This window comes from Tubulanus polymorphus, chromosome 2, assembly GCF_964204645.1.
Source record: "Tubulanus polymorphus chromosome 2, tnTubPoly1.2, whole genome shotgun sequence".
Taxonomy (NCBI): Eukaryota; Metazoa; Nemertea; class Palaeonemertea; order Tubulaniformes; family Tubulanidae; genus Tubulanus; species Tubulanus polymorphus.
The window spans coordinates 24488712-24501740 of NC_134026.1; the positions used below are offsets into that span (position 1 = coordinate 24488712).

General features: G+C 38.7%; 1 protein-coding gene across 1 annotated transcript; it reads right to left on the minus strand.

Moving 5' to 3' along the window:
- Nucleotides 1–807: 807 nt before the first annotated feature.
- On the minus strand, nucleotides 808–7873 carry LOC141900001 (vesicular inhibitory amino acid transporter-like). Its single transcript, XM_074786688.1, has 2 exons — nucleotides 7671–7873; nucleotides 808–2712 (listed from the first exon to the last, which is right to left on the minus strand). The coding sequence occupies exon 2, from the start codon at nucleotides 2707–2709 to the stop codon at nucleotides 1447–1449; it is 1263 nt and encodes a 420-aa protein (XP_074642789.1). The 5' UTR covers nucleotides 2710–2712; nucleotides 7671–7873; the 3' UTR covers nucleotides 808–1446.
- Between the last annotated feature and the right edge of the window lie 5156 nt (nucleotides 7874–13029).

Genomic DNA, 13029 nt, shown 5'->3' on the forward strand with positions numbered 1-13029 from the left:
AAAATTTGCGCATAATGGTTGGCATTGTTTTGGATGTCTTCGGTGTTTACTATGTTCTTCATATTTCCGAATTGGAATTGTCATATCGTCGTATCGGTTTCATCCACTGTGTTATGGTGATAAATGATCAAAGGGGTCGATTATAGGGATATTCCACGCGCTTCTGAATTTGAATTTAACTCTATGAATTATTTGCGAATTGAAACGACGTCTCGATATAACACTTTCATTCGCTTCCCTTCTGTGCTGTCTTTCGATCGTGCTAGCCTATTAACCTGTTTACAATCGCTCCATTGTTTCTATGTTTATTAATTCAATACCTACGTTATATCGTCTATGCGAGGAGTCCTTTTGTGCGCTGGGTTTAGTTTATAAACGACTCGGTAAAGTTGATTATAACGCCCTATAGCCAGTGAAGTCCGTCTCCTTAGTCTCGCTATAACTGACGCTTAATCAGTTACAAATCTTCATTACGTCGTTGGAGTGAATCGTACCTCGCGGCCCCGATCAAAGTGCCGGAGATAATCACTACTAAATTGGCGCATGTATAACGAGCGAGCTGGTAACTGGGGTTTCTCTAGTGCATCACCATGATGCACTAGATACATGTAAATGATTTAGCGCAATCCCAGTTATCTTAAAACTTCCAATCTCAATTGGCAAACAGCTATTTCTTTTTTTCTAGCACCTTATACATTTTTCATTGACAGAGCAAATAGATCATTTAGCGATATCTTTTCTACATAGTCGTCTAAAGAATAACTAGACATTACCATACATTTCAATGCACCGAGGTTTTTTTACGGTAACTTTTTTATTTTCTGCTCTACATCGACTTTTGAGTAATACACAATTGTTTCTATATAACTACTTTCAACTTTTCAATATAACGAGAACATTAATCATAATCATATCCAATGAGATATAGTTCAACCTATAATGGGCTTATCGTGCCGGCTTTCAATGTCACCTAACGTGCTTCGCCGATTCCTCATATTTCATGGGCTATTATAACATTTCATTATATATATTTTGCATTCAGCTAAATACTCATATAATATGTATATGTATCAATCATGCATATACATGTACACCGTTTCAAAAAATAAATTTTTCCAATGAATAATGCATGAAAAATAATATATCATTGATATTCCATCATTGAATTTCTTTTACACAGCACAATGATAACTAAACGTTTGCTATGAACTAGTTATTAATTCTCATTACATATATATACATATATAATATATATATATTTCATTTTATCCATTCTGTTGATATAATATTTTAGAACATTAAACAAATACTTATTTATATGTAAGTTACGTATAGTTTGAACGGTGCTCAATACGAGTACAGTGTATTCCGGTATTGTCTCTTTTTATTTTCAATCACTCCACGCTTTGGAAGAAATATTTTCTTAGAACGATTCTGCACCATCCTTCACCAGCCATAGTCTGTCAAATTACCGACGGTAGAGCTATCGACATACGAGCCTCCAAACGGAGGATTTACGATCGGTATTGTTTTCGTCCCGGGTTCCGGCGAAAGCCCTCGCAACGCTCTCAGTAGCGCGTGACCGGAATAGTAGATACCGATAATTCCGCAGATAACTCCAAGAAATATGATAATGATGTCGAATATTTTCACGCGTAATCGAAGCTCCGGTCCCTTAATTTTGATATGGAAAACACAAGGCCACACAAAAGATAACATAGTCCCAGTAAAACTACCTATAAGGCCCATCAGAAGTGCAAAATGCGGTATTATGATCGCTAGGATTAACGTTATAACGACCAGGCCCAACCTTAAGGTCAGTCCCCATACCTTTATGGAAAGATTATCGTCAAAACATGATGGGAACGGTTTACCCTTAAAGAATGACGTCTGGAATAGCTCAACAGCCGCATAGTACGGCAGTGGATACGAAAGCAAAGCTTTCGCAACCAAAATCAAATTAACTATAGCTTTGAATTCTCTAGAAGGCAGATTATTTGTTATCACCTCTTTAGTCTCGTCTCCCCAGGTAATGAAGCAAATGTAAGAGAACACGGCTTTGAAGACGGCGGCCGCCACGTGGGTCCAATGCATCATACAACTAAACTTCGAACGATCACGTAGGTTCCCCTCCAGAGAGGGCAGAAATATTTGCGACGTATAGCTAAACACTACGATACCTAAACTTATCGGAAATGTCCAGATGTCAATTTTGATTTGAACTTTGCTAAATTGCCATTCAGACGCTTTCGTGAAGCAGTAGATGAGAATGATCGCGTTGATGAACATGTGGGCGACGGTACACCAAAAACTGAGCCAAGATACTGCTCGAAGGCTTTTCAAGAATGCGCAAGGCAATAAAAGTATAGAGCTAATCATTATCCAAGAAGTTAGATTCAATGGTGTGTTTGGGAAACTTCCAATGAGCAAATCTCCGCAAAGCACCAAGTAGAGGATGCAAGTCATCAATAATTCAATAATCTGAGCGATGTTCACGATTCGACCCCCGAAGCGTTTACCCCAAACTTCCTCGGCAATTTCCACGTAACTATTACGCACACGAACTTTCTGGCCACAATCGTTAACCTCGTAGAGACAATCGACGAGAATCTTGCCCGTGTGGCAGCAGATATAGGCTATGATGACCATCGCAAATATGGCCCAGTAACCGCCCTGTAGAACAGCGTACGGGAAACTCACAATAAACATACCCTGAAAAGATACCAAAAATGTTTATGAACAATTGATTGAATAGTTTCACGCTGTAAGGATATATTTTCCTTTTTTCCAAAAGATAAAATGAACAAAGGAATGTGCCTTTTCCGATCTAATATATCACATGATATTTAGAAAATCTATCACATGTTAAGATAAGATCTATTACGCAGAGGGTGAATGCATTTTATTTTTATATCACTTGACGTGTTATGCAGAAAATTAGTTAGTCGTGACATGTGTTTTAACGTTTGACATCGGGTATTTTAGTTTCGTGATGTCGCCGATTATCAAGAAAATGGATTCAAGATTAACACGGTATCTCTTTCACACCTATTCGGATCGCAGACTCGTAAATTATCGACAACAGAACGTTCGGGTTCGTTTCGCGGGGTTTAATTAAAAAATTACACTAGACCGTAAATTTCAATCAGCACCAACACGGCATCGTTTTCTCGCGATGCGAGTATCATCACTGATTCCGGGAGGTAACATCAGCGAAACGCGCTGCAACTGTTTTGAAAAACAAATACGTTATTGTTTCTGACGACCGTTTCGAAAAGAATATTTCATTTCGGTAAAGTGAAAAGGTCTGAAGTAGCGAGGCATTGAAAGCTGATTGCTCATGGGTATCATTGATTCATTCGATGTTAAATAGCTCTGTCATACACAGGTTGGATGTCAGCTCGGCCATTTAGGTTTACTGAAAACAATCCGCCTGGTATTGGAAAACTGTTTCAAATGATCCCTGACGGGAACGACATGGACCGATGACAGTTGTTGTCTTAATGCGTTTTTCGTGTCTTGCGGGCTAACGATGTTGGGGTTAGGATACAAGAGACTAAGTAGCCGATCAATAAGGATTAGAGACAAACCGCCTCTCGACTCCCCAATTTCTTGTATGATTGAATGCAAACTTCTATTATTACCGTTTGTTGTCGAGGTTGAGAATGAAGCACACCGAGCCATTACTTCATTCAGTCATTTTCATTCATTTTCTGCCCGGTTATTCTTTTCTGGAAAAAATCTACTACAAAGCCTCCTTCGTTTGCGCTACGTGGTTTAAAAGTATGCGTTTAAGTATAGGACTGCTATAAGTATCAAATTTCGATATTCAAAAGCTTACACCGCAACGACGGGAATGAATACATTTCGGGAAAGTCGAAAATGATTTTCGTTGGTGACGATATAGTTTTTCGTTCGATACGGCGTTCACACGTATCGGATACACATTTTGAAAAAAACTTCTGGAGATATCATTAAATCGTGGGAAAATATCAATATTTCTACTAGGTTGCAGGGATTTTGCGATGAAAAGTGATCGGCTCTCTTTATTAACGCCGATTGATCGATAATTCAGTGTCGAAAGGCTTTCCGTTAGCTAAAATCATCAGTCGGGCTATTGAGACTTCGATACGCGTCAAATATCGACGACAATTTGTTACGCGAAAAACATATTGGATGCGGGTAGAAATTCGCGTCAGCGACGAATATTGATAGGCAAAGTGCGGTCATGCTGAAATGCTCGGTAACTTGCACCCATTATCTTATAAGCTTGTCAGTAGTAGGTTATTCCACTTCGTTTCATAAAACCAATTTTGTCATAAATACGCACGTCTTCAAAATGTCCAGCACGTTATTAGAACATACTAGAATTACGAGTATAAGTCGCTTAAACTCATAGAATTTAAGTAATATTTCATTCCTTCTTGCATTTTAGAAAAAATATACTTACGATCTACACCAAAACGAAGCATTTCGTATAGTTTATATTGATCATATTCAATAGGGAGAGTTTGAAAGTGAAAGAGAGCTGGAACACACTCGCGAGTGGATTTTAAGAAAAGATGCTCTAGGAAACCGACGCTCGATGGAAAAAGAAATAGCAAAATTCGATCTGCACTTCTTAATCAATGGTGCGACACCTCGAGCTGATTTCCCATCCAATATTCAGATAAATAGCACCGATATCATACAAACATACAGGTACCAGTAACATGGTGCTATATTGCTCGTGGCTATCAGGGACAGTATCTTCAATGATTACCTAGAAATAACTCTTCCCTTAACGTGTGTTTGCAAGTGTTAAAAACGATATTATTTGCGAACAATGTGAGAAACGCGCAAATGGACGATCATATAAAAATACGATGGTCATAGAATATGGACATGGAAAATATGATTGACACGAGGAATTTCAGCCACAGCTATTACGACCGTTCTGCGTTAACAATTCTGGGTTCGTTTCCACAGTTTAATCCTAGGTTTTACTAATTTTGAATTTGAACTTACAACTATTCAACCTTAAGCGGTATAAAAATCAATCAAATCGATAGTTAGAAATGATGGAACCCCTAGCCAATACTAGCCACTATGACCAATCGACCAAGATGCAACTTCACGGAAATTAAAATTAATTGGCTAACATGGTCAGTACTCCGTGTGTGTGTGTGTGTGTGTGTGTGTGTGTGTGTGTGTGTGTGTGTGTGTGTGTGTGTGTGTGTGTGTGTGTGTGTGTGTGTGTGTGTGTGTGTGTGTGTGTGTGTGTGTGTGTGTGTGTGTGTGTGTGTGTGTGTGTGTGTGTGTGTGTGTGTGTGTGTGTGTGTGTGTGTGTGTGTGTGTGTGTGTGTGTGTGTGTGTGTGTGTGTGTGTGTGTGTGTGTGTGTGTGTGTGTGTGACAGTCATAACAACATGATACTTCAATACGAAATGTATGTGTTGTAATATCATGTGTTCAAGATTTAGTTTCATGATGAATTGTGACAACAGTTTGACGTGTGCATCGCCTCATTAGTTCGAAAACGAATTTTCACTTTTTTCTTTTCGTTATAATGTATTTGATGATGAAATTGTATTTCATTTGGTATCGTAAATATGGAGACTCCTATCTCGGATTACCAGTTGCACCAATAGTCAAAACACGTGTGGTCAACGGGCAAAAGGCGTAAATTTATTCCACAAAAGAAATGTTTTCACAATTGCTATAGTTACTGCCACAATATTTCATTCTACGGGTTTGATGAAACAATGCTTGAGCTTGCGTTGATTTCTTAAACCATATTCATCGTGTATAGCAATAGCGAAAATGTAATTCTTCCTTTTTCGGTTTACCAAAAGTAGATTGATGGAAAAATCCTACATCTATGCTCGAAAGTTTAGTGTCCGTTTCATGTATAACCTAGAGCATGTTTTTTCGCAGAGAATGTGGGTGATCTTGTCTATTAACGGGTAAGAATTTATCTGATCTCGAATCGATGATGGTACAGTATCTCGCACCTGCTCCATTCTTATAATTAAATGTCGGTAAATTTATCCAGCTTTAACGTCATCGCCAAAATGAAATCAACCTATTTCTTTCGGCGCTGTGTTTGGCACATAATACATCGACGAGCGATACGAATTCCGAATTTTCATAGTCAAACACTGGTGATGGTGTATGAATTCACAGCAAACGAAAGTTTGTTTCTGACTCAAACCGTATTATCGGAAAACATATTAACGCACTACTTTTTAGATCATTATGGTACAAGTATATATCTTGTATGCAAAATTTAACGATTCTAGTAATCACCTCGTATCAGTACTTTTCGCTATAAAAGATCGCAATGAAGATCCAAACCCATTTGAAATTGAGTCGTCCATATGAAGTTTACAGGGTAGGCCCCTGGCAAAAGATGGGAAATAATTTTCAGGGCGATTACGCTTGCATTATTTTGATTGACATATATTTGTATATATATGTATATAGTTGATATGATTTCGGGTTTTATTTGATTTGCGCAGAAATAAGATGGTCTTGTAGATTTATGCAACTACTTTACGCCTTGACAAATACAATCCACTCAAGAGAAGCAGATACAAACTGTACCTCGTTACAGCTAAGTAACGGATCAGTGTGTTTACTCGCTGTTGAATGAATAGCGTTGTGATGTTCCGATATAATTACCTATTACACATAATATTATGTACCATATATCAGCTGCAAATAAAACGGATTTTTCTCAGGATTAACGAAAAGATATGATGGAAAAAGGCCACCTGCGTAATATATATATATTTATAACAGTACAGTACATACCAAGGAACATCTAAAAGCGCGCATCAGTCTTTAAACTTAGACTTATATACATAGTTTATATTTCATGAAATACCCACAGAACTACTGAGAACGTGATATTTCGTCGAGGTTTATGTATCAGAAACTGTCGTCAATCCAACATCAGACGATTGCGATATAAGTGCGCTCAATTACGATTTCACAGTCACGTCCCAGAATCCGCCTGATGTTCATTTTTATAGCCAATAGCGCGATAATTCTGCCTGTAATTTGAGGCCCGTCGCACGACCTTTGAAACTGCATCGCGTCATACCCAGGCCTGTGGATCACAGAAGACTTCGACTCATTTGGAAAATCGTGCAAAGCAACCACCTTCAAAGAGTTTCGAAGTTTCATCTTATTGATCAAAAATTAAAAGAGCGACTTTATATGAAATCTTTAACGAGCAAAATTTCCCTTTGTTCCATAAAACATCGCGTTCTGAAGAAATTTCAAGCCATTTAGGTAAAGCATGATGTGATGAAATATTTTAGATCGTAATGAAGGTGAACTATGCGCCCGCAAGTGGGCACGTTTACAGGGCAGTTGAATTGGAAATGATTGCGTGCCATCTCGTTCCAGACCCCGCAAGTGACAATCTATAACATTTGTCGAGCTTCCTTTCACCTATATCGGCTACAATAAAGCGTATTTCGCGAGTACTTAGTTCAAAATGTACAAAATACAATGAAACATTCATTAATAGATGAGTATCGACCGGTATACACTAGTAAACCAAAGGTAACACTAATGCAACATTCTCAACATCTTCTAATGGAAGATGACTCGCTGAGAATCAAACATATGCTATCATTGGGTTAGTTCTATTAGCAAAGCCTGAAAATTGACCGATTCTTACCTGTGCCGATATTTACCCTTGGGCATTAATTGGCTGGTTGATTTTAAGCTTTGTCATGCCTTCTATCGCGACGGAGCACAACTTGTCTTGTCTCAATACACACATTTCACAAACCGCTAATGGCCCTCCAGGAGTAACCGACTTTTCTCTAGTCGGATTAACACCGTTCTTTTTAGATTAATTAACCAATAGTGGAAAACAACTTTTTCCTTCACTTGATATTCGGCTAGCACCACCGAAAATCAGCTAGCAAAAATAGATTCATTTTTAGACCTTGGACTTGTTTTCGACTCCTGTATCGAAGGATTTATATACGTATTTTTATAGTATCAACGCGTGTTTGTTGTCAATATCATGAACGCGACTGGCTGTGGAGCTATGTACGCATTCACCTTCAGTAGCTTGTACCTTAACTCGCGTCCCTCAAATTAGAAGAGGTATGAATCTACTTGCGTATACGAATTGAGCATCCTTCATGTCGTCGCCATTAGTTTGTATTCTTGTTATATTCGCGGAAAGTCTTGCCGACCACGCGTTGGAAATACGTGCTTATTTACTAGATGGTAGAAATGGATTCCAGGTGATTACTTCAGGACATCCCCTCGTGTGAACCAATTACTCGTGGTAAGTCCGGCCACGAGAATGAATTAGGTATTCTCAAAAATCGCCCAATGCAGCGGATGATGAAGCATACAGCCCTTGGGCTCAACCGGAGACGTTGAACGTCTCCAGTCTGCACAGTCCAGCCTCCGAGCAAAAATATGTGGATAAACTGTCCCAAAACCGTGTACAATAATCATTGATAAATGCGTGTGTGGGTATACCGTATAATTCCACTCCTCAAAGGCATCATAACGCACGAGCAAGCTCATTTCAAGGGTGCCGCAGAAGCCGGTTGTTTGTAACAGATCTCATGTAGAATCACCAAACACCGATGCTATGGATCATATCTACCAGAATTAACCATCAAAAGAATCCCATAAATTTAACGCGTGTTCCATGGAAATTCTTCGCATTCATACTAACGGATTTTCGATGGTCTTTGGTCCATGTATTTGCACAAATCCGGAGTTCAAACACAAACCTACATCAAAATGACGAATATTCAGAATACTCAACTCTTCTACGCCACGGAAACATATTACAGCAGTAAAAGTATCAGTTATGGTTAGAAATAATTTCGCCAAAAAATATAAGGAAACTTTATTCGAATCCGGATGATAAAATCTATCCATCTATGGAGCGGTCTTCGTTAGAAAAGGGTCGCACATTTTTGAAATTTTCTAATTATCGCATTGAGTTGCGCTAAACCTAAATATGGATTATGACACAATGACCAAACGACTGGAGAACCTGACGTCATCACTAATTGCTAAAGCCAATTAAGAGCGAGCATACTTAATTGTCTAGATCGTTGTGTCGCAAAGAAACAGCCCGGGGCGATAGAAGATGAAGATTGAATTTAATTTCCCTCCACTGCCTGTAATTGATTAGTTTATGTTTTAAGCTAATGGACGGTCGCTACGCGTTTTACGTTAGATTAAAAAAGAATTATGCAACAATTTTCGATCGCTGCGCTCTAATAACCATGCACGGGACCCGACGTGTGAGTGACGTTTTAGGCTTGAGAGAAATTAAAACTTCTGGAATTCCCAATCGAATAACACCTTCGTAGTTTCTCAACACATTTTGCGAACACGCACGTAAACAACGACAACTTGCTAAATTTACAAATTGTATATCTCACCTTTACTAAAGTATAGCTTAGCTCTGTTGATGTAAATGTACTCCAGAATAACCGTTCATATGGACCCGGCTTCACAAAATTGACTTATAGGGCGAAATATGGCACTCATCTTGTCCATAGTGTCCCAAACTCAATGAAATTTTACATAACGTTATTTAGGTCGATTTTTATTTTTGCAAACTCCCATGCATTCATTCAAAAAAAGATTAGTAAAGACTTGTAACACACATTCCATAGTTCATTTATAAGGAATTGCCAGTAACTGTCGATTTAAGCGTCATTTCAAACAGCTGCGGACGTTTGCAAATTTAATTAATCAAACTAACATTCACTTCACTGAACACATTTAATGCATTTATAATGACAGTTGTATCACCTTTACTGAAGTAAAGCTTATCTCTGATGATGTAAATGTACCCCAGAATAACCGTTCATTTCGACCCGGTTTCACAAAATTGACTTATATGGCAAAATATGGCACTCATCTTTGTCCTTAGTGTTGCAAATTCAATAAACTTTTACATAACGTTAATTTACGTATAGATCTTTATTTTTGCAAACTCCTATGCATTCATTCAAAAAAAGAATTGATAAAGACTTGTAACCCACATTCCATAGTTCATTTATAAGGAATTGCCAGTAACTGTCGATTTAAGCGTCATTTCAAACAGCTGCGGACGTTTGCAAATTTAATTAATCAAACTAACATTCACTTCAATGAACACATTTAACACATTTATAATGACAGTTGTCCCAATAAAAACAATATTCAAACAGGAATGGCAATACAATCAAAATGGAGATGGTCAAAGTATGATTGTATTTTTGTCACAAATGATTTGATTTCGTCAGCGATGCTGGTCATTCTTGATGGGGTGGTTGGGTGTATAAAAAATACCTAGTGCGCTTATTATAGATCTTGTTAATAGACGTGCTTTCTGGTTGATATTTGTAACGTATCGTTTGTCTCGGAGGAGCACGGTAGCTTTGAAATAGTACACACAAAACCTTCGATGCGAATTGTAACTAATATCACTGTATGATTGTTTTAGTCGAGCCAATACTCAGCTATAGAACTGATATGATCCAGGGATATCATTTCATAGCGAGGATATTGTGATCAGTCGATTGTCATAGTGTAAAAAATCCCATTAGTCCAAATCCTATGAAGTGCGATACAAGGTTAACGAGCAAGAATTCGAAAATAACTTAAACATATTTTTCGGTCTGCATACCGATTAGAAACTATCTTAACGTGACTTATTTTGCGCACTGTTACTGTCGTTTGTGTGTGTAGTACACGGGGACGTCGGAAAACCTTCGAAGACTCTGAAAGTCGTTGATGTATACGATTAGTCGCTTAAATGAAGTCTTGTTTCCTCGGTAATCGATGCTTTTTCAGTCAATCTCAACTCGGTCATAGATAAACAAATCGACGCCAGTGTCGTGACAGACTGCTGTATATATATATAGATACATGTATGATGCGCTATATAATCGCCGATTTGAATTATTAAATTTTCCAATACGATGAAAGTCGAGTTAATAGCTTCGAGGATCTAAACGGCTTAAAAATTATCCGATATACTGTACCCAGTTCCACGCGAACATACTATTCTCGATACTTATTAGTGAAGATGAAAATGTATGATGCTTAATGCTTTTCAATAAACTAAAATTCAAAACTGGAGTATCTTATTTACCTGTATTGCATTCGTGACATTCCATCCTGCTTGCCATTCTGTAATCTGCGTTCGAGGAGCTGCTGTATCTGCTTCTACTTTTTCTTCTGGGATCTGGGAAAAGTCCGGTGTACCCTTTTCCCCGCCGTCGAAAGCCTCGTACGGTACCTTACCATTCGGGTATCCGATATCGGGGGTTTGTTCAACTGAGTTCGGGTCTCCGCAAAATTCCGTCTCTGTGCGATCAAACTTTGCGAAGTTCACTCGCTCTTCTTTTTCGCCGATACGAAAAAGTGTCCGAAGTACTCCGAACGACCCGATGAAGTTTCCGATATTTGGCATGGTGTTGTAAAGACTATTTGAAAATTATCTACTCATACAATGTTCTCAATCAGTGTATGCCATCGTTGCAAACAGGTGTGATCCTTATGAATAAATTTGATTATTCATTGCGGTCATTCTTCCCCAAAAATGACTTCGCTAAATGATTGACTAGTTCCGATATGGTGGAGCGAAAGTTTATTTAGTTGATTCCGGTTTCCGCTGCTGCGCTAATGCCATGTCCGACGTGGTAAGTGATAAGGAAATGGGCGGCACCTTCGGTTGACAGCGCGCGCCGCCAGTAAGAGACTGCACGACGCAAATCTCAAGAACGCTGGCGTATATTTGAATCAATGAAACAGCACCAGAATTTTATGATGACATTACAATATTGAAAGTGCACAAAGTAAAATGAATTGATGATTGATCAGTTATAGCTGCTGTTTCAAATAAATGGTACCAAATCAAGATCTGCGAATATCAATTTTCAAATATTTTGAACCAATCATTAAATATCTGTAAAAGAGGATCGATTGGGATGAAATAAAAATCTCTTGATGGGCCAGTCATGTTCTAGATTTATGACCGACATAATTCATAACGATTTCAGGAAAGTCACCAATGAGCAACTGGGCCCATACTTCATTCTAACCGAATCTGATTCATAGATGCCAGTGATCATACTCCAGGACCCCTGCCTATCATTGCTGCATACGTTTATCACGCAATATCGTGACTTGTTGCACATTTTGCACGTCATGCACTCGAAAAACTGCGCGGTCACAAGATGCAACACAGCATGTGTGTAATGCGATGTCGGATCCTTTCAGAATTGTTCATTCATCGTCGACTGACGGAACTTCGTTTGCAGTCCATGATATGATAAACTCATGCAATAGTTGAATCAGCATCAAAACTGAAGGTTTGGTTACAGCCAGAAATATATATGCGTCGGTTTTTAGGATAGTCACAAAACCTAAGTGAACCACCAGACTAGTTTACCAGACGGGGGAATTACTACGAATGACTTTTCATCCAACCATCGAAGATAATTCTATCAAGTGGAGGCTTATATGATAGTATATATTCTTGCGACGTCTCGTGTCGCCGCATAATCGCTATCAATCCAGTCCCTGTGAATTCCATTTGTTTGTCATTAGCCAGTTTCTACTCGTGTGCACAATTCTTCTCGGGTGATTGCAAATAATGTTTTCCGTAACTCGAAACAAACAGTTGCTTTGCCCTGCTAATTAAGTATCATTTCAGAGCTCGGGTAGCGACCGTAAATCTACGACATATTTTGTGCTTTCGCCTGAGTTGATGCTTCAAAAGCGCCGATCATTCAGACTCAATAACGTATGTGACCAGCGTAGAATTCCAATAGACTCGTGCTCGCACCGTGCAGCTGCCGCCATTTCGATATAGCAATTACCAGTTTCCCTGATTGGCATTTGTGCATGTGTGATCGCTTTCAGGATCCATCCATGCGTCCCGTATAAAAACGGGTCGAATGTCGGGTTATTGCTGCTATACCGAGCTAGATTCCCCCTTAATCCTGCTGCCAGAAGGAAGGACGTGATTCAGTTAGCGGTGTATATTCTTTATTTTA

Coding starts and splice junctions, on each gene's coding strand:
- LOC141900001 (XM_074786688.1), bottom strand. CDS start 2,709: ATGTTTATTGTGAGTTTCCCGTACGCTGTTCTACAGGGCGGTTACTGG.